Below are 26700 nucleotides of genomic sequence, written 5' to 3' on the forward strand. Positions count from 1 at the left end.
CGATCGCACCCCCAGTCCCCCCCTAAAAACGGCCCTGCGGTAGAGAAACCGAAAAGTCATATAATCGGATGCGAATGGCTTACATAGGATAAATAATTACTGCTCAAAGCTAATTTAGATTCACCCTGTTAATTGACATTACACATATTTACATTTTCAAGTTAGTTTTAATATAAATGACAGTAATAATGCCGTTGAAGAATCTAATATTGATAAAGCAGGATGGACGAATTGCAAGACTACAATATACGGTCAACAGGAATATAAACATTAGACCGCTTATGTCTGATTGTAGAACTAAATCTATTTTTAAAGGGGTAATTTATAGAGATGAGTGGATTAGGCAAAATTCAAATTTGCCTGTTTGTGTGTGGTTTTTCTCAGGAAAGTTGTCCCTTATTATCCTCTTAGGTTTTTCTAGACCCCGTAGCATTATACTGTATATGTAAGATGTAAAAAAAAAAAAAAACCTTCATACTCACTTCACCGCTCACCTCTCCAGTCCTCGACTCCCCACCATCACCTATCTGGTCCTCACTGCATCTTCAACTCAGTCTCTCAAGCTGAAATCCTTATTTCCTTTCTTGCTCAAAACCCTGCTAGTCCCTCATCAAAACCAGAAGTCCAGGTCAAGTGTGAGAGGCCCTAGGATTTCAGTGTGAGTGGAGGCTACCTGAAGATGCGGTGGGGACTGGATGGGAGAGTTGAGTTTAAGGATTTTTTTTTTTTATATTTTGATGGCCTTTCACTGTCCAGAAAAAATGGCGTCCAGCAGCCAACATTTTGCTGAATCCACACCGAAGCAATTTATGAAAAATCTGCATTTTGGTAAATGTGGATTTTTGTAAAATTTCAAGTAGAATTCAATTCCACTGTAATTTCTTCACTTATTGCTAGTCCAGTTTTGGAGTCATTTGCATTAAAGAGGTTGCCCAATTATATGTATTTGGGGCTTCATAATTTTTTTGGGGGTTTGTTGGTTTTTGCAGACTCTTTGATTCACTGCACTTTCAACTTTGATCTGGTCAGAGGCCACAGATCAGCTGCTAGGAGCTCAGGAAAAGACAGATACCAGCGTTACAAAATTTATTGTCATTCAAAATGAACAAGCTCACTGATGGATTTTCAAATAACGCATTCATTCTTCAGTTGGCAAAAGACAATGCAACACAGAGGCTATAAAAGGCAATTGGTGCAAATTTTTTAATGAAAACCAATGGGCGGCATGGTGGCTCAGTGGTTAGCACTGCAACCTTGTATCGCTGGGGTCCTGAGGTTCAAATCCCACCAAGGACAACATCTGCAAGGAGTTTGTGGTCCCTTTTTGGGGGTGGTGGGTTGTGCTTATACTGTACATAGTATAACCTTCCTTTGTATGGGATGATGTTCTATTCTGGATGTGGGCTTGCTTTAGGGTTTGGGGTGTTGAATAATGTGAGTGTTCGGTATGTGCCCATTATATGGATATATGATTTAGTACTTAGTGGCACTCCGTACTCCTTTATCTAATATGGCCACCCCTGTGCTGTTGCCCGGTTTTGAATGCCGCTCCTGCGCATGGCAGCGATTCATCGGACACGCCTCCGCCCCTTGCGGCGTCTGTCTGGGGGGCTGCATGTTGCTGATGTCACATTGGGTGCGTTGAATAACGTGGGTGTTCGATATATGCCCATTATATGTATATAGGATCCAGCACTTAGTGACGCTCTGTACTTCCTTATCTATAGTGGCCACCCCTGTGCTGTTGCCCAGTTTTGAATGCCGCATCTGTGCATGGCAGCCTTATCTAATATGGCCACCCCTGTAATGTTGCCCGGTGTCGAACGCCGCATTTGCGCATGGCAGCGATTCATCGGACATGCCTCCACCCCTTGCGGCATCTGTCTGAGCCGCTGCATGTCACTGATGTCATCAGAACTACAGTTTCTGACGTGCAGCGCTCCTGACGCCGGAAGTGACGCCATGTGACCGGATGTCTCACATCCATGCGCTGACTGGATGCGGTGTTCTATCACTTCATTCCTGCGATGCTATGATTGGGCCATTTTGTTGGAGAGGGATATTTAAGGTGACTCCTTTGGCATTTGGACACACTGCCCCCGAGGAAGCGGTGCAGCGAAACGTACGTCGGGGCCTCGGCATGACCCGCAGGCATCACAATATGGGTATAAATCTTTGTTCCCTCCTCCCTTCTTTGACACTATGGGTAGCTGGGCAATATACTTTGTGTATTTTTGGGATTTTTTCTGGAGTGACCCACACTCTTGTGGTTGACTGTGTTGAAATTTCCCCACTTTTCTTTAAAGGGGATATTTGTGACTTCAGTTTATCTCCCTCCCCTTGATATATAGGAATATATGCCCTCCTTCCCATGCGGTAATTTTCTCTGCCCGAAATAGTATAACCAGGGGATTTATATGCTACTTTTTGTAAGATTTATATTTGTTCCCTGTTTGCTTAAACATATATGCCTGTGCGGTCACACCATGGTTGCATCATTATCCACTGGTTTTTATTATGTATATCTCACTTGGTATTTATAGTAGATATATGTATTTGCCCGAATTGTATTTAATAATGCAATTGGCAGTTTTTGCATAGATCGGGCATTAGTCTATTTCTTATATTTTTCGTATAAATCTTATGGATATGTAAGCTCTCTGCAGCTGTTTCTATCTGCAAGGAGTTTGTATGTTCTCCCCGTGTTTTCATGGGTTTCCTCCCACATTCCAAAGACATACTGATAGGGAATTTAGATAAGATTATTATTTATTAATAGCAAAAATAATTTTAGCCCCGAATGCAGGCATTTAAGGAAAAAGGTGGAAAATCCCTCCACATTATCAAAGTCAACATTACGTGTCCTCTGAAGCTACTACAGTTCCAGTGGGCAAGTTTAAAAACCAGCTTTCTGTTAATGTACAGTGTACACAGGAAGCTACCAAATGTGATGCCGAGATACACAGATCAGTTGACTAGGCGGCACGAGACACCTGGTCTTGTAGTGATAATTTCCTGCTGATAAATCACTGATTTTATAGAAACAACAAAACACAGCTGAGTAATTGACACATCACTGGAATCAGGGTCTCGTCCTACATTGTGCTGCTCTCAGATTACACAAAAAGTCTCAGATTATATGACAAAAAACTGCTGACAGATTCCCTTTAATATTATTATTGTGCTGGCATCTGTTGGTGGTCTCTCTACCTGTTTTCCTTTTGCTGACCTAATGTTTTCATCACATATAATGCCAAAAGCAGAAAAATGTGTGAGCACCATATAAGAATGCTACTTGCTTAATGATTACAATGATTCACACATCACAAAACTGGAGCTTTAATTTGCAGTCAGTTGCATGTGGTGAGAAAAAAAATATGCTTCTTATTAGAAACTGATCCATCCAGTAAACTGTCGGCCTAGGTGTAAAGGTGATAAGTGTTTGCAGAAGGAAACTTTGGGAGGCAAAGTTATTTTACATTGCGGTGAGCCACACGGGAGGTGCCAGATGTTGCAGAGAGGCCAGCTGAGACATGTAGATCCACTGGCAGCAGATTTTACTGTCACAGTAGATGAAGTGGGTCACTGGACCCCAAAACACTTCCCTAGTGTCCACAATAATTGTCAATAGTGGGAGGTGGCCAGAGTTGGACTGGGGTACCTAGGGATCACCAATGAAATTGATTCTAGGGGCCCACACTATAGCTACTATAAACGGTTTTATTACTTGTTCATTATTTGCTTCTCTCATTAAAACGTGTACCTTTTAGCACACTACACAGTGTGCAAAAGAACTGTATTGTGCACTGCACTATTTCAAAGTGTTTATTGTTAAGTAACTAATTTATTGAAGGTGATAATGGTGGGAGGTGGATTCAGTTGAAGCATTGGCGAGAGGCAGATGCAGTTGAAGCATTGGCGAGAGTCAGATGCAGTTGAAGCATTGGCGAGAGTCAGATGCAGTTGAAGCATTGTCGGGAGGCAGATGAAGTTGAAGCATGGGTAAGAGGCGGATGCAGTTGAAGCACTGGAGGGAGGCGGATGTAGTTGAAGCATGGGTAAGAGGCAGATGCAGTTGAAGCATTGGCGAGAGGCAGATGCAGTTGAAGCATTGGCGGGAGGCAGATGAAGTTGAAGCATGGGTAAGAGGCAGATGCAGTTGAAGCATTGGCGGGAGGCAGATGTAGTTGAAGCATGGGTAAGAGGCGGATGCAGTTGAAGCATTGGAGGGAGGCGGATGTAGTTGAAGCATGGGTAAGAGGCGGATGCAGTTGAAGCATTGGAGGGAGGCGGATGCAGTTGAAGCATTGGCGGGAGGCAGATGCAGTTGAAGCATTGGCGAGAGGCGGCTGCAGTTGAAGCATTGGCGGGAGGCAGATGCAGTTGAAGCATTGGCGGGAGGCAGATGTAGTTGAATCATGGGTAAGAGGCGGATGCAGTTGAAGCATTGGAGGGAGGCGAATGCAGTTGAAGGCATTGGCGGGAGGCGGATGCAGTTGAAGTATTAGCGGGAGGCGGATGTAGTTGAAGCATGGGTAAGAGGCGGATGCAGTTGAAGCATTGGAGGGAGGCGGATGCAGTTCAAGCATTGTCGGGAGGCAGATGCAGTTGAAGCATTGGCGAGAGGCGGATGCAGTTGAAGCATTGGCGGGAGGCAGATGCAGTTGAAGCATTGGCGGGAGGCAGATGCAGTTGAAGCATTGGTGGGAGGCGGATGCAGTTGAAGCATTGGCGGGAGGCGGATGCAGTTGAAGAATGGGTAAGAGGCGGATGCAGTTGAAGTATTGGAGGGAGGCGGATGCAGTTGAAGCATTGGCGGGAGGCGGATGCCGTTTGAAGTATTTCCAGAAGGTGCATGCAGTAGAGGCATTGGAGGGAGGCGGATGCCGTTTGAAGTATTTCCAGAAGGTGCATGCAGTAGAGGCATTGGAGGGAAGCGGATGCAGTTGAAGCTTTGGTGGCAGGCGGATGCAGTTGGGGGACACAAACATCTACTGTAAAGAGCAGGGGACTTTGAGTACCATAGTGTCAGATGCAACTGAGGTATCTGAAATAACTGACATGGGCAAGATCACGTCGATATATCAGGCTGCATTTGGATTTCAGTTATTATTGATTTCCCACCCTTATTGTACGGCTGAACATGGAAGCTCTGCACTAGGGAGGTGTATGGAGAAGATTTGTTAAAACTGAGTGAAGGAAACCAGGTGTAGTTTTCCATAGCCAACAATCAGATCCTAGTTTTCATTTTTAGAGAGATTTTACAAAATGAAAAGTGGAATCTGATTGGTTGTTATGGCCAGCTAAGCCAGTTTACCTTCACATAAGTTTTGATAAATCTTCCTCATGGTCTATATGCACTGCCAAAAAGGCTTTGCGTACAATGGTCTGTCTTATGAATGAAATACACCTTCCCACCTGCTTGCTTTCCATGAATCTTCGCCCATCTCTGGCCCTATAAAGTCAGAGTTGTCAGTCAAAGAAGAGGGAGGTTGAGAATTATAGAAAACAAGCAGGTGGCAAGGTGAAATTTAAAGCGAACCTATCCGCACTTTTGGCCGATATAAGATACGGCCAATGCCTTTCAGGGCTTTTCTACAGCGTTCTATAATATTTAATAAGTAACATTTCCCACATGTTTACTTTACATCAGCACAATTTTGGAAGCAAAATTTTTTTTTGTTAGGAAGTTATAACGGTTAAAATTTGACCAGCGATTTCTCATTTTTACACCACCATTTTTTTTTAGGGATCACATCACATTTGAAGTCACTTTGACGGGTCTATAAGATAGAAAATACCCCAAAGTGACACCATTCTAAAAACTGCACCCCTCAAGGTGCTCTAAACCACATTCAAGAAGTTTATTAGCCCTTCAGGTGCTTGACAGGAATTTTTGGAATGTTTTTTAAAAAAATGAACATTTCACTTTTTTCACAAAAAATTTACTTCAGATCCAATTTATTTTATTTTCCCAAGGGTAACAGGAGAAATTGGACCCTAAAAGTTGTTGTGCAATTTGTCCTGAGTATGCTGATACCCCATATGTGGGAGTAAACCAATGTTTGGGCACATGGCAGAGTTCGGAAGGGAACGAGCGGTGTTTGACTTTTCAGTGCAAAATTGGCTGGAATTGAGATCAGACACATGTCACGTTTTGAGAGCCCCTGATGTGCCTTAAACAGTGGAAACCCCCAATTCTAACTCCAACCCTAACCCCAACACACCCCTAACCCTAATCCCAACCCTAACCACAAACCTAACCCTAACACACCCCTAACCCTAATCCCAATCCTAATTTAAATTCAAATACTTATTTATTGATGTAATAAATATTGATTTTTTTTATTATTTTTTAAAATATTTTTACAATTATTTTAATTTTTTTTTTCTATTTCATTCTAACTTTGACACTTTGTCACACTATGGGACACTCATTTTGTGCAGGCTAATCGCTTATATGGCATGTAGATCTGGCCGCGATCAGCTGCGCTCCCCACATGAGCGCAGCTGATCGCGGATAGTACGTCACATGTCAGAAATTAAAGCATAGTTAGCCGCACTAATAGAAAAGTATTGGCTACAGGGATAAAATTAAGTTTTATTCTGCGTAACTGCATTACAGAGGGCTGATGGGAGCTGATGAGTGCATACACTGGCCATCTAAATGTCGCTGTCAGTGACTGACTCACAGAAAGGGCTATTAGAAAAAATGGATCTCACAGTTTGTTATGCAATTTCTACTGATTGTATAAATACTGTACATGTAAATCGGGAACTACTTCACAGGCACAGTACAAAGCTTAGAACAGAAGGAAAGCCATAAAATAGTGTAGCTTGTAATATTATGGTTTGTGGGCACCATGACCCACTGGGAGAGCCCCTGAGGTGTCAGAACAGCAGAAGTGACCACATTTTACAAACTAAAGTACACCTCTCAATGAATTAATATATGGGTGCAGTGATCATATTGACACCACGGGTGTGTCACAGAATTTTATACCCTTAAGCAGTGAAGAAAAAATATTTACATTTTTACCACAAAACTTTTGTTTTAGCCTCAAATTTTACATTTTCAAACAGGGAAATGGGTAAAATGGCACCAAAATTTGTCTCAAAATTTCTACTGAATGTGGCAATACCAAATAAGTGCCTGTACAGTACCGCTTAGCCACATGGCGAGACTCGGGCGGGACGGACAGCTATTTGTCTCTTGGGGCACATATTTTCTTACAACAGTTTGCGGACTCCATATGCAGAGCCCCTAAGTGCTAGAAGAGTGACTCCATTTTGGAAATTATACCAATGCAAAACATGTGGATGCTAAAAGTGGTTTAGGTAGACTGTAGGGCTCAGAAGGGAGGGGGCACTTGGAATCGGAAGTATAGTTTTCTCAGGATTTCTTTTGAGGTATGGGGGCAAGGGCGTACATACCGCCGGTTCAACCGATGCAGCTGCACTGGGGCCTAGAGGCTCCTGGGGGCCCCTGCAGTGTGGCTAATGAAGAGGGCAATCAGGCCGGTTTCTACGGGTCCGAGGCTCCGGGGCAGCCCCTGGCCAGATTACCCTCATGTGCGGTGGGCAGGGAGCGATCCCAGCAGCTCCGCTGCCTGCAAGATAAAATAGCAGGAGTGGAGCTGCAAGGAGCCATCCTGCTTCCTGCCCGCGCTTCCTCTCTCTGACAGAGACCAGTGCCGCTGGATGACGTCACTGGATGACGTCATCATTCAGCGGCTGCTGTGCCAGAGCTAGGAAGCGCGGGCACCGGTGATGCTGCGGACAGGTAAGAGGTGCCGTGTGTGTGTGTATGTATATAAGTATGTGTGTCTATTTAGCAGTGTGTGTATGTGTGTGTATGTAGAGGAATGATGGGGTGATGGGGAGAAGGTGATGATGGGGGTGATGGGGAGAAGGCAATGATGGGGGTGATGGGGAAAAGGCAATGATGGGGGTGATGGGAAAAGGCAATGATGGGGTGGCACGGGAGAAGGCAATGATGGAGGTGGTAGAAAGGGCAATGATGGGGTGGTGGTGAAAGGCGGTGATGGGGAGAAGGCAATGATGGGGTGATTGTGAAGGCAATGATGGGGGTGATGGGAAAAGGAAATGATGGGGGTGATGGGGAGAAGGCAATGATGGGGGTGATGAGACGGAAATGATGGGGTGGTAGGGGAGAAGGCAGTAATGGAGGTGGTGGAAAGGGCAATGATGGGGTGGTGGTGGAAAGAGCAATAATGGGGGTGGTGGGGGAGGAGGAAATGATGGAGGTGGTGGAATGGGCAATGATGGGAGTAGTTGGGGAGAAGGCAATGATGGAGGTGGTGAAGAGGGCAATGATGGGTTTGGGGGAGAGGACAATAATGGGATGCGGAGGGAGGAGGACAATGAGGGTGTGGGGGACTGGGATGGGAGAAAGGGGGACTTATAATGGCCTTAGGAACAGGGGGAGGTGGAGGAAGACATTATCGCTTATTATGTCTAACACAGTCCCTTAGCATATAGTGTACTCACTTACTATGCCTAACACAGTCCCTTAGTATATAGTGTACGTACTTATTATGTATAACACAGTCCCTTAGTATATAGTGTACTCACTAATTCTGTATAACACCATCCTTAGTTACATAGTTTCCTCTTTTAGTATGTATAACAATGTCCCTTATTACGTACCATCCTCTCTAATTATATATGGTGCCTTCCCATGTTATATAGCTTCCTCTGCTGTTATGTATAGTGCTGTCTCTTACATAGTGTATTCTTGTTAATTTTGTTATTCACAGCACCCTCTTTTATTATATAGTCCTCTCTCTTTTTAGATATAAAATGACTATTGATCGAGGAGCCGGTGACCAGATAACCAGTCCATCAGCTCCTCCATTTGAAAGGAAGCTTTCCCATGCTCCATCAGCCATTGTTGCATTATACACCTAACAAGACAGGACGGTATTTAATATAAAACAGGGCTCTATATAATCCAATATGCAAGGGACGGTACTGTACTTAAGAAGAGAGGGCACTGTAAAGGAACAGCAATATACATAATAAAGGAGACTATGTTATATATATATATATATATATATATATATATATACATATACATACATACACACACACACACACACACACACATGTATGTGTGTGTGTGGCTATACATATATATGTAGCTTTGTCGCCATAAAAGGAAGGGGGCCCAGACACATTTCTTGCACAGGGGTCCCAAGCTTTCAGTGTCCGCTCCTGTGGGGGGAGGCATAGTGCTTTTCCAGAACCTTTAGTAATGTGGAAGCCCCTTATATTTCCAATGACAGGTGACCAACCTGTGTGGGGACTTACTCTTTTTGTTGATTGAGTTGAAGCTTATATTGGGAACATTTTACATAATTTTCACATTTATCCGGTTCTCTACGCTGAGTAATTACATCGGGGTTTCCATCTAAATCTCTGAATGACGTAATTTAGATGAAACTCCCAAGGGGTCCATTCACTATAATGAGGAAGCAAAGCTACAATAGTCTCTGTCTAGCCTATGGTTCAGCAGTGTCCTTCTTTTCAGAGGTGCACAAAACTATGGCCAACTGAACTTTTATGTACGCCTAAAAAGACGGACAATGCAAGATCATAGGCCAGACGGCATACACAGTGCCTCCACCTGCCTCATTATAGGGAATCTTCTGCCAGGGGTACTATCTGAATCATGTATTTCAGAGATTTACACAGAAACCCCGATGCAAGCGCTCAGCGCTGAGCACAGGATAAATGTGAGCCTAGCCTCACTGCGATCTTTGGGAGGCGAAATTAGCAAATTAACAGCAGGTGAAGAGTTTTTACACCATTCCTCATGCAGTCAGACAACTTTATTCATCAGGTCTGTGTGATTACAGCGATACCAGATTTATATTGTTTTTTGATGTTTGGCTGCTGTCACACACTAAAAGATGCTCTTTTTTTGCAAAAACTTGTTTTTCCATCTCTATATTTTGAGAGCTATAATTTTTCCATATTTCCGACCGACAGTCATGTAATGGATTGTTTTTTGCGGGACCAGTTGAAATTTTTATTGATAACCTTTTCGGACACATAACATTTTTTGATCGCTTTTTATTGCGATTTTTGGGAGGCAGAATCAATTCCAGGAATTCAGGAATTTTTTTTTTTGCTGTTTGCACGTGGTAAAATTGATAAGGCAGCTTTATCCTTCGGGTCATAACAATTGCAATGGTTCCACATTTATATAATTTTTAATGTTTTAGCGCTTTTACACAATTTAACTTATTCTAGAAAGAATAATTATTTTTGCATCTCTTTATTCTGAGAGCTATAACTTGATGGAGCTGTGTGGCCGCTTGTTTTTTGCAGGACAAGATGACATTTCGAGCGATACCATTTTTATTTACATTCGACTTCTATTCTATAGTATGCCAAATTTTTTTTTTTTTTTTTTTTTACAGCATGACACTTTTATAGATCGTGTCGTTCTGGATGCAGCAATACCAAATATGTGTACTTTTTTTGTTTATTTTTTTTTTACATAAAAATGTGTATGCATAAGGCTATGTGCACACGTCCGGAATTCTTGCGGATTTTATGCGTTTTTGCTGCGTTTTTTCGCCACGAAAACGCATAAAATAAGCAACCCATTGAGTTCAATGGTATTCCGCACATATTTTTCCGCAGCAGAATCGCATCGCGGAAAAATACGCAGCAGGCTTATTCTTTTCGCAGAATTGCGGAGATTCCACCCACATAGGAATGCATTGTTCTGCTTACTTTCCGCATGTGGCTATGCCCAACATGCGCAAAGTAAGCGGAAAATGTGCGGATGGTACCCAGGGTCTGGAGGAGAGGAGACTGTCCTCCAGGCCATGGGTACCATATCTCTGTAAAAAATAGAATTAAAATAAAAAATTGTGATATTCTCACTTTCCGTGTCCCCCTCAGCGTTCCCAGGCCTCAGTGATGCTCCCGCCAACTCCTGTTCCCAGTGATGCCTTGCGACAATGACCTGTGATGACGTAGCGGTCTTGCGTGATGCTACGTCATCTGGGGTCATTGTTGCAAGGCATCGCTGGGAACGGGAGTTGCCGGGAGCATCGCTGAGGCCTGGGAACGCTGCGGGGGAAGCCGGAAGGTGAGACTAACCCGAATTTTTTTTTTATTATTATTTTTAACATTATATCTTTTTACTATTGAGGCTGCATAGGCAGCCTCAATAGTAAAAAGTTGGTCACAATTGTCAAACACTATGTTTGATGAGTGTGACCATCCTGTCAATCAGTTTTCCAAGCGATGCTAGAGATAGCTTGGAAAACGCTAGTATTCTGCAAGCTAATTATGCTTGCAAAATGCTAGTTTTTTGCGGGAATTACGCATGCGGATATCCCGCGGCAGGGAGTTGCTGAATTGCCAACGAAAATTCAGCAAAAAAAACGCACGTGTGCACATAGCCTTAGTGTAATTTTTTTATTATTGATTTGTAATTAAAAGAATATTTTTACAATTTTATTTTACTTTTTTTTTAAACTTTTTTACTTAGGCCGTTGTCACACTAGCGAAAAAATCGGACGAATGCAATGCGATAAAAAAATCGCATTCCAATCGTCCCAATGTTATTCTATGGTGTAGCTCCCATCATCTGATTTTTTTACGGATCTTTTCCTCGGACCGAGACAATCGCAGCATGCATGCTGCGATTGTCACCAATTTTCGGATCGGGCTCGCCAATGCAAGTCTATGGGTGTGATAAAAAAAAAAAAAAAATCGGATTACAAACGGACCACAAGTGTGACTTGCGATAAAATCGCAAGACTTCTCCAGGTCAACAGGAAATAGCATCAGGCATTGGCAGGAAGCTTTGGCATGCAAATTTCACTGGCACCATAAAAAAAAACAGGAAGACCGCCTTCACGGATTCCTCCAGCATGTCCACGCATGTGAATGTTGAAATGCTCATAGTTCTGGTCCAGGAGAGGCCAGAACTATGGGACCAGAGAGATCCCCACTATGCTGACCGGACACGCAAGGAGGCAGCGTGGAGAAGAATCTGTTCCCAGATGTTCACTGGTTATGTGGGTAGATCTCAGGAGGAGCAGGAGCAAATTAGTAAGTTAAATATTCTCAAAAAATGTAAATTGCACTCTAAAAATGTGGACCCATAATTAAAAAGGAAAATGTAATATGGTATATGTAATTTACAATATGTGGCCTCCTTGGCCAATTATCTTTATGAAAGTCCTACGCCATTAATGTCTGCATATTCTCGCAATTGAAATTACACATCCCTGTCTGGTGGCCCCATTAATATTTTCGGACAAATATTGCAATCCTTAGCTAATTGTTCTCACAACAAATGCGGTGCTCTTCTCCTTGTTTATTGGTCCCTATCTTAGCCAGTATATATCTTGATTTTTTTGTGACAAAAAATAATAGATGTTCGCATCCATACATCATTACCTCATGTTTTTCTACATTTTTGGTTAAAGTATGTTGGTTAGAAGATCCTTTGTAATAGGCCTGAAACCGTTACTCCTTTTTGTAGTATTGGTGTAGAGCCATCAGAAATAGAATTCCTATAAGTTTAAATATGGTTGCTTAATCATATGTAAACCGTTGATAACATAGCCATATGTGTGGTCTGAACACTTGCAGTGACTGATGTGATGAGGCGTTGGCGCAGCTGTATGGACACATATAGGAGGGAGAGACAGCTGAGGGCCCGTAGTGGAGCGGCCGCAACCACAAAGAGGAAATACCGCTACTTCGACCGCCTAGATTTACTTGCTCGTGTGATGGTTTTGAGACCGTAAGTGCAGGGTATTTTTTATAATTTTTTTTTTTTAAAAGCTAAAGTATTAAGGATTTTTGTTTTTTTTTTAATTGTAGCACCGAGTCAAACCTTACAGAGAGGGAGATGACTTCCAACTCTGAGCTGGTGACAGATCCAGTGTCTGATGTTGCTGCAGGGTCTGGCCCATCTGCAGAACTTTCAAGGGCCACACCCCCACCACCAAGATCACCACCACCACCAGAATCTGCTAGCCAGCCAGCACAACACTAGGACCAGGGCAACAGTAGCAGCCCCACCACTGGATACCTCTCCACAGCCTTCTGCCCTACCACGACGAGGCTGGAGCAGGAGAGAAGGAGCAGCTTCGGGAACAAGGAGGCAGGTGGACCGAGGTGTCTTGGACTACTTGTTCACAGCTGCTCATGATGATGGGGAGGAGGCTTATGGGCGCAGTCTGGCCAGTACTTCAGGGCAATTCCCCGTGGGTACAGGCTGCGTACCAGAGGGGCTCTCCAAATAGTTCTTGATGCAAGCACACCACCCAATAATCCCAGCACTGTCTTTCAAATTTTGGAAAGGTGGCAGCTGTTGGAGGAAAATCAAATACACAGGCTGGGTGGACATCAAGTGGCAAGTCAAGCATCCTCTGAACCTCTTCGTCCTCCTCCTCCGCCACAGGTACCATCAACTCCGCCTCAGCCTGCACAAATACAGAATGTGGCTCCACATGTCCAATATATGGGCCTGGGCGCACAAGCACAATATGGCCACTTTAACTGACCCAATGTTGGAGGCTGGCCCCAACATGGGTATGTTAGACATGGCCATATTGGGGGATATGGGCAATTTGGGCAGCACTACCATCAGGACTACCCCCACCAATTTCCTAATTACCCCTACCCAAACCCACAAATTGATCCTGCCAGGATGCAACAGATGCCAGAGCCATCTGGCAGCACACAGGGGGACAGTGATTTGGCCCAGCAACCAAGGTCAAATGTCCAAGCAGGACCCCCACCTTCACCACCCCCAACCTACCATAACTTGTAGGTTTGCATATGGTACTCATTGGATTGTTTATTTCTTTATACAGTATGTATATTTTTTTGGTCAGATTTTGACATCATAATGTGCTGATAACATTATGCCATACATTACTAATATGGTTATTTTCTTTTGGCATTCATAAAAAAATAAGACAAGTAATAAACTTGTTAATTCACAATGTGTGCTTGTTCATGTTCGGACATGTTATGTAATATGTTAGATACATCTAAAACAGTAAACTAGTCACAAAAACACACAAAAGGTCAAACAAAAATTCTTTATGATAACACAACACAAACAAACCACTACATAGATAAGGCATCATCTTGCCAGGGAGTAGCACCCTGAGGTGTAAGAATATAAGTAGTGAACACATCACGTACTTTGAGTCCAGAGATTGGACGACGGGGTGGGTTCACAAGTGGCCTAGGCCTACACACATTGCCAGACTCAACTTCAGCATCATCATCTGAGGGGCAATCATGTAGGACCACACAGGCTTTAATAACTTCATTTACGTTAGCTTCACTCAGCTGAATGGTGGACTGTAGGACCCTCCATTTGGCAGAAAGAATACCAAAGGCGCACTCCACCAGTCGCCGAGCACGTGATAGGCGCAAGTTAAATATTCGACGCCGGTGGTCAAGGTTTCGTCGTGGATATGGCCTCATTACATGTCGGATCAATTGAAATGCCTCATCTGCTACAAGAACATAAGGCACTGGTTCAAGATTTGAGTCTGGAAGCTGACGTGGTGGTGGTAGGTCCAGCTGATTATTACGCAGTCGCCGACCCATAATGGAAGAATTGAAGACTCTGGAGTCTCCAGTTCTTCCATAGGCCCCAATATCTACAATTATAAACCTGTAGTGAGTGTCGACCAGGGCAAACAATACTACAGAAAAATATTGTTTATAGAATTGGGACCCTGAGTTCAGCGGCTTACGCACACGGATGTGCTACCCATCCAGGGCTCCAATACATTGTGGAAACTGGCACGTGGCCTCAAATCCACGGGAGATATGCAACCAGTCTGCCATTTTGGGCTCCGGCATTACCACATGATGGAGTCTGGACCTGATTTCTGAGCAGGTAGATCGGACAATGCCAGATATTGTGGATTTTCGGATTAAAAATTCTAAATGCAGACCAGCATATGAAAGGCCAGTTGAAAGGAAGCTAAAAACCAAAGAAAAAAAACATGAGTACACAGCCCAACAAACAACAGCTATAGCTTTAAGCAAAGTTATAGTGTATCAATTCTAAAGTATGCATGGTCAACATTAAATTACATGCCATGGCTTGGTTCAGTCATACACAAGCATATAATGTATCTTGGGAAATGTGCTTGTAAATATATAATATTAAATGGCAAAAATCTATAAGGTTCAAGGTCTGGAAATGAACACACATTATCAACATATTGCTTTAAGACATACCGTAAGGTGAGGAGAAGCCGCTCCTCTGCAAAAAATTGCTTTGCGCATCCTCGTGTCCCGAAACGTGATCCCAGGGCGCACAATCTCCAGCAAAAGATCAAATGTAGCAAGGCTCATCCGACAATATTGAAAGACCTTCTCCGGATGGCTACGCAGAGATGTATAGAGACGGTGGAAATGGCCTTTAGATATCCTGCGCAACAAAAGCGGATGGACCCACATTCGTCTACGCCTCCTCGAATCAACAATCACAGGGTAAGGCTCACCAAAACGTCGGGATATAACCCAATAGAAAAGAACACGCTCAGTGGTGTTAAAAGTCAGCCTGTCTGTCATGTTTAGCACAAAGCAGAGATAACAAAATCCAAGCACTGACTCTATGGCAAAGGTAGCAGGCTCCCGCCTGTTGTAGAGCCCATAAATATAGGGCTGGATGATGATTTAAATTAATTTCAGGCCTAAAAACCGTTATTTGTCCATTTTGCAAGCCTCCGAGAAAATATCGCCTGACAGATGTCAAACGGATGCTTAGATGCAAATAAAACCGGATCATCACAGGAAATTCGGATGACAAATGGATCACTGTTCATGAAACATTTGTCCGATGTTGGTCTGTAAAAATCGGACCAATTTTTTTATCGTTGTGTGTGACGCCGGCCTTAGACTTTCTATGGGACTTACATTTTTTTCACATTGATCGCAGTTCTAATGCATTATACTTGGTACAGAAGCTTTTCTGACCATGCTTTCAGCTTTCTATGGAAATGACCCTGGGTCACCATGGCAAAGAGCGGCCTCTGCAATGAAGTCACAGGAGCGACGATCTGAAGGTGAAGGAAGCCCCTCCCTCTCCCTGGCTCCTAAATGCTGTGATCGCTCTTGATCGCATTTAGGGGGTTAAACAGCCAGGGGCGGCGCTGGCATCATACTTGGCTGTCAGTGCAGGAGCTCGGTAATCAGGAGCGCCAAGTTCCTGCTGTGATTGGGCGGGAGGTGCTGATATTTTAGCACCTGGCACCTGTGAATAGCGCTAACTTTCCTGCTGTCCCAGCCACTGGAGCATTTCATTCCAGTATGTGTCACACAGATGTCACACAAATGTTATCCGTGTGCGGCAAGCATCTCCTCCATGCTGCCAGAAAAAAAAAGGACATGTGAGTGGGTTTTTCACACGGACACAGGGTCAGTGTGAAAATCTGACATCTGCGCTCCACCATAGAAAACAATGGGTGTGTATGTGTACATATTTGCAGAACTTAAACACACGGACGAAAAAAAATGGATATAAGGAAGGGACCGTAAATGATGAAAAATAGGCATTAGACCTACCGGTAATTATGTTTCCAGGAGTCCATCCTGACAGCACCAGGGAGGACATCCCTCGCCTCCTTGCAGGGACAGGAAGAGCACACAAGAGGTTAAAAACAGTCTCCTCCCCCATTCCCTCAGTGTTTTTCCAAGTACCACACCGTGGATGATGCAACTGAACACTTTATTTACAGAATCATATTACAACATATGACATAATTATTTCGGGAAGGGAACTATCCGTGCTGTCAGGATGGACTCCTGGAAACATAATTACCGGTAGGTCTAATGCCTATTTTCCAGGACGTCCCTCCTGACAGCACCATGGAGAATACCAAAGTATCCCCTTAGGGTGGGATGACTGCCTGGAGAACCATTCTCCCGAAAGCAGTCTGTTGGTTAGATAATACATCTAATTTGTAATGCTTACAGAATGTGTCCAACCTGGACCAGGTTGCAGCCCTACAGATTTGGTTTACTGAAGCCCCTGACCTTTCTGCCCAGGAAACTGATAATGCTCGTGTTGAGTGAGCTTTTAACCCTTCTGGGGGAGGAACCCCCTGAGAGACATAGGCTAAACTGATTAGCGATCTTATCCATCTCGCGATGGAGGCTTTTGAGGCTTTTCTCCCTTTGTTTTTCCCCCCAAAGAGTAGAAATAGGTTATGGTCCTGTCTCCAACCCTGCGTGGCCTTGATGTAATCAATAACTGCCTGGCATACGTCTAATTCGTGCAGGGCTCTTTCTTTGTCATTTGAGGGGTTCTCACAAAAGGAAGGCAAAATTATTTCCTGGTTTAAGTTTTGGACTGCCGCAACTTTGGGCAAAAAGGTGGGGTCTAATCTCATGATTATTCGATCCTCCCAGATTCGGAGATATGGGTCTTGGATAGATAGCGCCTGTATCTCACTTATCCTTTTCGCGGTGGTGATCGCCACTAAGAATGCTACCTTCATGGTTCGATGTGAAATGGGCCTCTCCTGGCTCTGGATAAAGGGATCTAAGCAAAGGGACCGCAGGACAAGACTAAGATCCCATGGGGGGACTGACCTCCTGATTGTGGGATGTAACCTCTGAATTGCCCTGATAAATCTTATTACCCAGGGATGGGAGGCCAAGGGGTAATCGAGAAAGGCGCTTAATGCCTAGATCTGGACCTTCAGCGTGCTAGGCCTAAGTCCTTTATTAAAGCCTGCCTGAAGGAAATCTAGTATCTTTGGGATGTCTGGTTTTTCTTCTGCTGAGTCGGGCCTGCCACAATCTAGACAGAATCTTTTCCAAATTTTTTGGTATATCACAGAAGTTAGGGGTTTTCTGCTGGCCTGAATAGTTGATATAACCTGGTCTGACAGGCCTCGAGCCCTCAGGATCTGCCGTTCAGGATCCAGGCTGACAGGTGAAGTCTTCCTGGATCTTGGTGAAGAACCGGCCCCTGGTGAATGATGTCTTCCCTCTGTGGAAGCAGAAATGGTCGATCTTCTGCCATAATCCCCAGGAGTGGAAACAAGCTCCTTTTCGGCCAATAAGGTGCTATCAGTAGCACTCTTGCCTGATCCTCCTGAATCTTCCTGAGGATGGCTGGAATGAGAGTTATCGGGGAAAATGTGTATGAGAGAGTCTTCCTCCACTTCTGGCTGTGACGTTTTTAGGTACAAACTACGTCAAAGAGTGGACCCTCTGGATCGCGGATCCAGAGCCCATGGGCCGAGCACGCCAGGTGAAGACCGACCCCTATACAGGGATTGTTTGGGGCAGGACCACAGAGGACGGAGGCGCGACAGCCGGAACCAAGAGGGACGGCTCGAAGGACAAATGAGGACTAGGGAGGCGGTGGGCTTAGATACGGGCCAAGGACCGGAGGACACAGAGGAAATGTAATACAGGGAACGGCAGGGAGGCTGAGCCTGGACAGGCTGGAGACCGAAGAAATACAACACTGAGGACGGCAGGGAGGCTGTGCCTGGAGAGGCTGGAGACAGAGGGAATGCAACACAGGGGAAGGCATTGAGGCAGAGCTTGGACAGGCTGGAGACAGAAGAAATACAACACAGAGGATGGCAGGGACGCTGTGCCTAGAGAGGCTGGAGACAGAGGGAATGCAACACAGGGGACGGGAGGAACTACAGGTGTACTGTAGCGGCCAGAGGGTGCAGGAAGACTACACAATCATCAGGCGCCCTCCTCATAGCGAGGACGCCTGAAGTATCCTGGCACCCGGAAATGCGTCTCCTAGCCCTGCCCCTCAGCGACGCCCACCGCTGGAGGGAGAGAGCGGGAGGATGCGTGCGCGTGACCGAGAGCGGGTGCCTGGAGCCGCAGCGGAGAGGAATGCCGAGCGGGCGCGCGCGTGGACGGGGGCGCGCCGGTGAGAGGACGCTGCGGCGTGCGCCGCCGCTGAAGGGGCATCGGCGGGTACAGCCGCCAATGTCACAGTACCCTCCTCCTTACGTCCTCCCCTTCTGAGATTGTCCAAAAAATTTTTTCAGGATCAGGGGGCATTGATGTTTTCTCGAGGCTCCCAGGACCTTTCCTCGGGGCCAAAACCCCTCCAATCAATAAGAAAAAGAGTTTTTCCCTTGACTCCTTTCATAGCCAAGATGTCTTTGACTTCAAAGACGTCGTCCGAGCCAATTGGTGAGGGAGAGGCAGTGGAAACTGGTTGGAACCGATTCAGAACTACAGGTTTCAAGAGCGAGACATGGAAGGCGTTGGGAACCCGGAGCGAAGCAGGCAACCTCAGCTTATAAGCCACTTCATTAATGCGTCCAATCACTTCAAAGGGCCCAATGTACCAATGGCTCAATTTGTAAGAGGGGACTTTCAGACGAATATGTTTGGTTGAAAGCCAGACTTTGTCACCCGGATGGTACGGAAGCACGTCTTTCCGTCTCTTGTCCGCATGTTTCTTGATTTGGGTATTGGCACTCTTGAGCGCTTCCCTGTTCTCCCTCCAAATCTGCGAGAATTCCATGGCGAGCGAATCTGCTGCGGGCACTCCCGTAGATGTGGAAAAGGGTAGCGGAATACCTGGATTCTGACCGGTTACCACAAAAAATGGTGACTTGGCGGTAGATTCGCTGGGATGCTTATTGTGCGAAAATTCAGCCCACGGTAGGAGAGCGACCCAATTGTCCTGATGGGCGTTGGAGAAGTGACGTAAGAAGGTAGTTAACGCCTGATTAATCCGCTCCACTTGCCCGTTGGTCTGAGGATGGTATGCAGAGGAAAAGTCGAGAGATGTACCCATAAGCCGGCAGAGAGCCCTCCAGAAGCGAGAGGTAAACTGGACCCCCGGATCTGACACGATCTGCTGAGGAAGACCATGCAGCCTGAAGATCTGGTGGATGAAGATCTCGGCCAACCTCGGGGCGGACGGCAGACCCGGTAAGGGAATGAAATGGGCCATCTTGGAAAAACTATCTGCTATGACTAAGATGGTGGTACATCCAGCTGAGTAGGGTAGCTCAGTCATGAAATCCATAGCAATTTGCTGCCAGGGAGCCTCTGGAACTGGTAATGGGTGAAGAAGTCCGGAGGGCAAAGCCCTAGCCACCTTGTTCTGGGCCCCGATTGGGCACGAGGCTACATAGTCCATCACATCCTGGCGAAGAGCAGGCCACCAGTAGTACCGGGAAAGCAGCAAGAGGGTCTTCTTAGTCCCAACGTGCCCAGCAATCTTGGAGGAATGTCCCCAGCGTAGCACCTCCGAACGTCTGCTTTGAGGGACGAATGTTTTACCTGGCGGAGGAGTGGAAAAATTCACAGGAGTCACGGTGATCATCTTAGCAGGCTCGATAATATAGGATGGATCTTCATCCCTCTCTGGCGACTGTAACGACCTGGAAAGTGCATCGGCTTTGATGTTCCTATTGCCAGGTCGGAAGTGAAGTTGAAAGTCAAAATGGGAGAAATACAGAGCGCATCTGGCTTGCCGGGCATTGAGTCTTTGGGCGGACTGCAGGTAGGCCAGATTCTTGTGGTCCGTGAGGATGGTGAAAGGGTGTACAGCCCCCTCGAGTAAATATCGCCACTCTGCCAAGGCCATCTTAATGGCAAGTAATTCCCGGTCTCCAATGGAGTAATTGCACTCCGCAGGTGAAAACATTTTAGAGAAAAAAACGCAAGGTACCAGACGTCCAGATGAGGCCTGCTGGGACAGGACCGCCCCAGCTGCGGTGGAGGAAGCGTCCACTTCTAGGACGAAGGGTCTGCTGGCAACCGGCCGATGTAAGATGGGTGCAGATGCAAAAGAACGTTTCAGAGCAAGGAAGGCGTCTTCAGCTTCGGGGGACCAGCTGTTGGACTTCGTTCCTTTACGGGTCAAGGCCGTGATGGGTTTGGTAACTGCAGAAAAATGAGGCACGAATTGTCGGTAATAGTTTGCGAACCCAAGGAACCGCTGGATGGCCTTTACCCCCACTGGACGGGGCCACTTGAGTACCGCACTGAGTTTTTCAGGATCCATCTTCAGACCGGAGTCGGTGATGATATATCCCAAGAAGGGCAACGACGTCTGCTCAGAAAGGCATTTTTCAATCTTGGCGTAGAGCCGATTCTCTCGAAGGTGATGCAAGACCAAGCGTACGCTCTTGCGATGGGAGGACAGATCGGGCGAGAAAACGAGAATGTCGTCTAAATACACCACCACACAGGAATAGAGTAGATCCCGAAACACCTCGTTAATGAATTCTTGAAATACAGCTGGCGCGTTGCAAAGACCAAACGGCATGACCAAGTATTCATAATGCCCGTCACGGGTATTGAAGGCCGTTTTCCACTCATCCCCTGCGCGGATCCGGATCAGATTTTAAGCTCCCCGCAGGTCTAACTTCGTGAAGATCCAGGCCCCTCTCAGCCGGTCAAAAAGTTCAGGAATCAACGGAAGAGGATACCGGTTTTTCTCCCGCAGGAGAAGAGGACTTCCGGATAAACCCCTTGGTCAGGTTTTCTTGAATGTATTCCGTCATGGCCGTGGTCTCAGCTGGGGAAAGAGGATACTTTCTTCCTCTGGGCGGAACAGCTCCGGGAATCAGGTCGATAGGGCAGTCGTAGGCCCGATGCGGCGGCAGAGAAACCGCTTCCTTCTTGCAGAAGACATCGGCGTACGCGTGATATGGAACAGGAAGACCCGAGAGATCGGCTGACCTAGGCCGGAAATGGGGGCGAACAAGGGTCCGCAAACGGCGTGCATGACAAGCGTGCCCCCAACGCAAGATCTCCCCTGAGCGCCAGTCGACAACTGGCTCATGCCGCCTGAGCCAGGGTAACCCTAAGAGAACGGCGTGGGACAATTGAGGCAGGACATAAAAGGCAATCTTCTCGAGGTGAAGTGCACCAATTTGTAGATCAACTTCGGTGGTCACCGTGGTGATGAGTTCGGGCAGAGGTTTGCCATCGACGGAGGAGATTGCTCGCGGGTTCCTCAGGATGACCACAGGAATCTGGAGTTTGTCAACCTCTTCCTGGCGGATGAAGTTGCCCGCTGTGCCCGAGTCCACATACGCCTCCACAGATCCACGCCCCCGACCTGTAATAAGCAGAGCTGAAAGGGTAAGTGGAGGAGAGGAGGTCTGATCACCTAGGAGGCCCTCTCTTACCTGGCCTAGGCGGATGCGTTTCCCGGTCTCTCAGGACAGGTGCGTACGAAGTGGTTGGCTCCACCGCAATACAAACAGAGTCCATTTGTTATCCTCTCCCTGCGCCGTTGTTCGGACAGCTTGACGCGATCTACCTGCATAGGCTCGGGAGCAGAGTTAATAGAGGGTGCAACAGAGCGCGGAATGGGGGCTTGATACAACCTAAAGGGCCTTCTCTCCCTAGCTGACTCTCTGGCACGTTCCAAAAAACGCAGATCAATATGAGTAGCCAGAGAGATGAGATCTTCCAGGGTGGTTGGAGTGTCACGCCCGGCAAGCTCGTCCTTGATTTTACTAGAAAGACCTCTCCAAAAGGCACCTACAAGGGCTTCATTATTCCACCCCAGCTCCGAGGACAGGGTCCGAAAGCGGATGGCGTATTGCCCTACCGTAAGGGATCCCTGGCGAAGGTTAAAAAGGGCCTCCGTAGAGGAAGCAAGGAGCCCGGGTTCATCAAACACCTTGTGAAATGTTTCCAAAAAACTCTGGATATTAGTAACCACCGGGTCGTCCCTCTCCCACAACGGATTCACCCAAGCCAGCGCCTCCCCCTCCCACCTTAGCACGGTCCGTGGGATATTGTTGGGGCAGAAGCTCAAAGTGCAGTCTGCACTGGTTTAAAAAACCCCTACACAACTTTGGGTCCCCACTATACCTGGGCGGCTTTCCAAGGCGGGGAGGTGGAGATGAGACAGCGTCCCGGGCTTGGGTAGAAGCGGCCGTGGAGGACTGCAGAGCAAGCAGTCGATCATCCACGGACGCCATATACCCCAAAATGTGCTGGAGGCTGGCTAAGAGAGGAGCATGCCCTGGGTCAGTGGTTTGCAGGGCGGAGAGCCGGGTGTCCATGGATTTCATGAAGGACATAATCCGGGTCTGATTCTCCCTTAAGAAAAGCAGTTCTTTCTGAGTGGCAGCCGCGGCACCGGCGGGGTCCATGGCCTGATGATACTGTGACGTTTTTAGGTACAAACTACGTCAAAGAGTGGACCCTCTGGATCGCGGATCCGGAGCCCCTGGGCCGAGCACGCCAGGTGAAGACCGACCCCTATACAGGGATCGTTTAGGGCAGGACCACAGAGGACGGAGGCGCGACAGCCGGAACCAAGAGGGACGGCTCGACGGACAAATGAGGACTAGGGAGGCGGTGGGCTTAGATACGGGCCAAGGACCGGAGGACACAGAGGAAATGTAATACAGGGAACGGCAGGGAGGCTGAGCCTGGACAGGCTGGAGACCGAAGAAATACAACACTGAGGACGGCAGGGAGGCTGTGCCTGGAGAGGCTGGAGACAGAGGGAATGCAACACAGGGGAAGGCAGGGAGGCAGAGCCTGGACAGGCTGGAGACAGAAGAAATACAACACAGAGGACGGCAGGGAGGCTGTGCCTAGAGAGGCCGGAGACAGAGGGAATGCAACACAGGGGATGGGAGGAACTATAGGTGTACTGTAGCGGCCAGATGGTGCAGGAAGACTACACAATCATCAGGCGCCCTCCTCATAGCGAGGACGCCTGAAGTATCCTGGCACCCGGAAATGCGTCTCCTAGCCCTGCCCCTCAGCGACGCCCACCGCTGGAGGGAGAGAGCGGGAGGATGCGTGCGCGTGACTGAGAGCGGGTGCCTGGAGCCGCAGCGGAGAGGAACGCCGAGCGGGCGCGCGTGGACGGGGGCGCGCAGGTGAGAGGACGCTGCGGTGTGCGCCGCCGCTGAAGGTGGCATCGGCGGGTACAGCCGCCGATGTCACACTGGCTTATGGTGTCTACCCCTTCTGGATTGTCCAGCGGATTCAGAGAGAAAAACCTGTTCGTCTTGGTATTCTTTCTGGTTGCGAAGAGGTCTATCTGCGGTCTTCCCCAGTGCTGGCATAAGTTCTGGAAGATCTCTGTGTTCAGCTCCCACTCCGTGGGACAGATCTTCTGCATGCTTAAATAATCTGCCACTGTATTTTGTGATCCTTCGAGATGGACGGCTGTTACTGACAGAACCGTATTTTCTGCCCAGGAAAAAAATCTTTTTTGCCAGGTCCTGGAGTGCCCAATGCCTTGTTCCTCCTTGATGCCGGAGGAAGGATACCGCCGTCACATTGTCAGATAGAATCTTGATGTGTTGGTTTTTTAGTCGGTTCTGATTTCTTCTTAGGGCCTCCCATGTGGTGTAAAGTTCCTTGGAGTTGGAGGAAGTGGACCGCATGTTTGCTGGCCATTCTCCCTGAAGAATTCTGCCTTCTAGATGAGCCCCCAGCCCCATTTGTTGGCGTCTGTATTGATTATGATGCATGGGGAGGTGATTCAGGGGACACCTTTCCTTATGTTTTGTCGCTGCATCCACCATACCAGGGATCATTTTACTGCTGGTGACAAGGCCATTTTCTTGTCTAGGGAGGTCTGGTGACGATCCCAGGCGGCAAGTACTTCTTTTTGAAGGGTTCTCGCATGGAACTGTGCCCATCGGACACAAGGGATGCAGGATGTCATGAGGCCCAGAGCGCGCATTGCTACTCTGAAGGAAACGCGGCCTTTTTGAAGTTCCTTCATGCTGTCCCGTATCTTTGCCTGTTTTTACGGTGGTAAGAAGGAAGTTCTGCTTATGGAGTCCAGTAGTACTCCCAAAATTTTTTTCTTCTTTCTGGTACTAGGTCCGATTTTTCCTTGTTTACGATCCAGCCCAGGAACTCTAGAACCTCTATTGTCTTCTCCTTGTGTCGCCGCAGTTCCTCTGTTGATCTCGCCACCAGGAGGAAGTCGTTTAGGTATGGAATGATGATTATTCCCCCGATTTCTTAGGAACGCCACCACTTCCGCGATTAGCTTCGTAAAGACTTGAGGCGCCGAGGCCAGACCAAATGGAAGACACTGAAATTCAAAAGTGGCAGGTCCGATTCTGAAGTCTTACTGCAAACCTCAGGAATCTCTGTGACATTTGGTGAATTGGTACCTGATAGTAGGCACTTTTCAGGTCCAGGGTACACATCAGGGCATTCTTGTCTATCAGATGGACTGTGGATCTGACTGACTCCATTCGGAATTTTTTGTATGTGACCCAGGCATTTAAGGGTTTCAGATTTATAATGGTACAGGATTCTCCGGATGGCTTCGCGATTGCAAATAGGGACGAATAGTGGCCGGCCCCAATTTCTGCCCGGGGAACCGTAATTATCACACCTGAGTTTGCCAGTTCTGTCACGTCGACCCACATCTGGGAGTAGTCTTTAATTCTGTGGGGAGAAATGGACCTTTCGGGGGGAGGGGATGAAAATTCTATTTGGTATCTCTCTGCTATTGTTCTCAGTACCCACTGATTTTTTGTGATCTGAGACCACTGGGATCTGAATTCTCGACCCCCTATGTTGGTATAGTCATGTTCTTCTGGATCTAGTACCAGATCAGAAGGGTGGGCTCTAGATCTTCCAGCTCTAGAGTGGGTGCTACCGTAGGAACCCCTCTGAGCGCTCCCCTGGTATCTATAGTACTGCTGTCTTCTATTTCCCCCGGGTCTATGAAAGGGCTGGTCCCTAGGTTTCTTTTCCTCTGGGAACCCTTTCTTTACATCAGATGCTTTTTCTAATATATCATCTAATGCTGGGCCAAAGACTTTTAACCCAGAGAAGGGAAGGGCACAGAGCTTGTTTTTAGAGGCTCTGTCACCCGTCCAGGTCTTTAACCAGATGGCTCTGCGTGCCGAATTTGACAAATAGCCATTCCGGGCAGAAATTCTAACGGATTCTGCCGATGCATCGGCTAGGAAGGCTGTGGCTGATTTCATGATCAGAAGTGAATCTATAATTTCCTCCCTTGGGGTTTTATTAGTTAAGTGTTCCTCTAACTGCCCCAACAATATAAAACATAGACCATGCTACCGAAGTAGCTGCTATGTTTGTTTTAATTAAGGCTGCTGATGTTTCCCATGCCCGCTTTAGTAGGTTATCCGCCTTCCTATCCATGGGGTCCCTCAGACTAGACGTGTCCTCAAAGGGGATCGTTGTTTTCTTGGCCACTTTTGCCACAGGGACATCAATTTTGGAAACTACCTCCCATTCATTAATGTCCTCGGGGTCGAAGGGGAGACGTCTCTTAAAGGCCCGAGATATCACGAGACGCTTTTCCGTCTCCTCCCATTCCTCCAGGACCATAGCTCGCACATGGTCGTTCACTGGGAATACTACTTTCCTCTGCACCCTAAGGCCCCCGAACATCATGTCCTGTCTGGACTGAGGTTTCTGGACCTCCTCAATCTGCATTGTGTCTCTGACCACCTGTACCAGATTGTCTGTATCATCCGAGGAAAAGAGGCATCTTTTCCCATACTCCGGTTCGCTAGTGTCCAGCTCGCCTTCTTCCTGTTCCGACTCCGAGGAGTAGGAACCTTCCTCTGAACTAGGCTCCATCTCCTGTCTGGTTCACTTAGCACTGGGGCCTGGACTGAATGGCTGTGGCTGGGACAGGGTGGCCACGGAAGCCTGGACCTCCTCTCGAATCAGCGATCT

At 46.9% G+C, this 26700-nt stretch overlaps 1 protein-coding gene across 2 annotated transcripts in view; it reads right to left on the reverse strand.

Annotated features, from left to right (window-relative positions):
* The window catches only part of CORIN (corin, serine peptidase), a 562174-nt gene that overhangs the window by 93177 nt on the left and 442297 nt on the right, over nt 1-26700 (reverse strand). Inside the window, exon 18 of one of the 2 annotated variants that reach the window (XM_073583464.1) lies at nt 1827-4994. The exons of the other annotated variant lie outside the window; for it this stretch is intronic. Within the exon in view, the coding sequence (XP_073439565.1) occupies nt 4505-4994 (490 nt within the window). The 3' untranslated portion in view covers nt 1827-4504. Of the gene's footprint in view, nt 1-1826; nt 4995-26700 lie in introns of those variants that run through there. 2 annotated transcript variants of the gene reach the window in all.

Source organism: Dendrobates tinctorius, unplaced genomic scaffold, assembly GCF_039654945.1.
Source record: "Dendrobates tinctorius isolate UK_male_01 unplaced genomic scaffold, ASM3965494v1 ptg000079l, whole genome shotgun sequence".
NCBI lineage: Eukaryota > Metazoa > Chordata > Amphibia > Anura > Dendrobatidae > Dendrobates > Dendrobates tinctorius.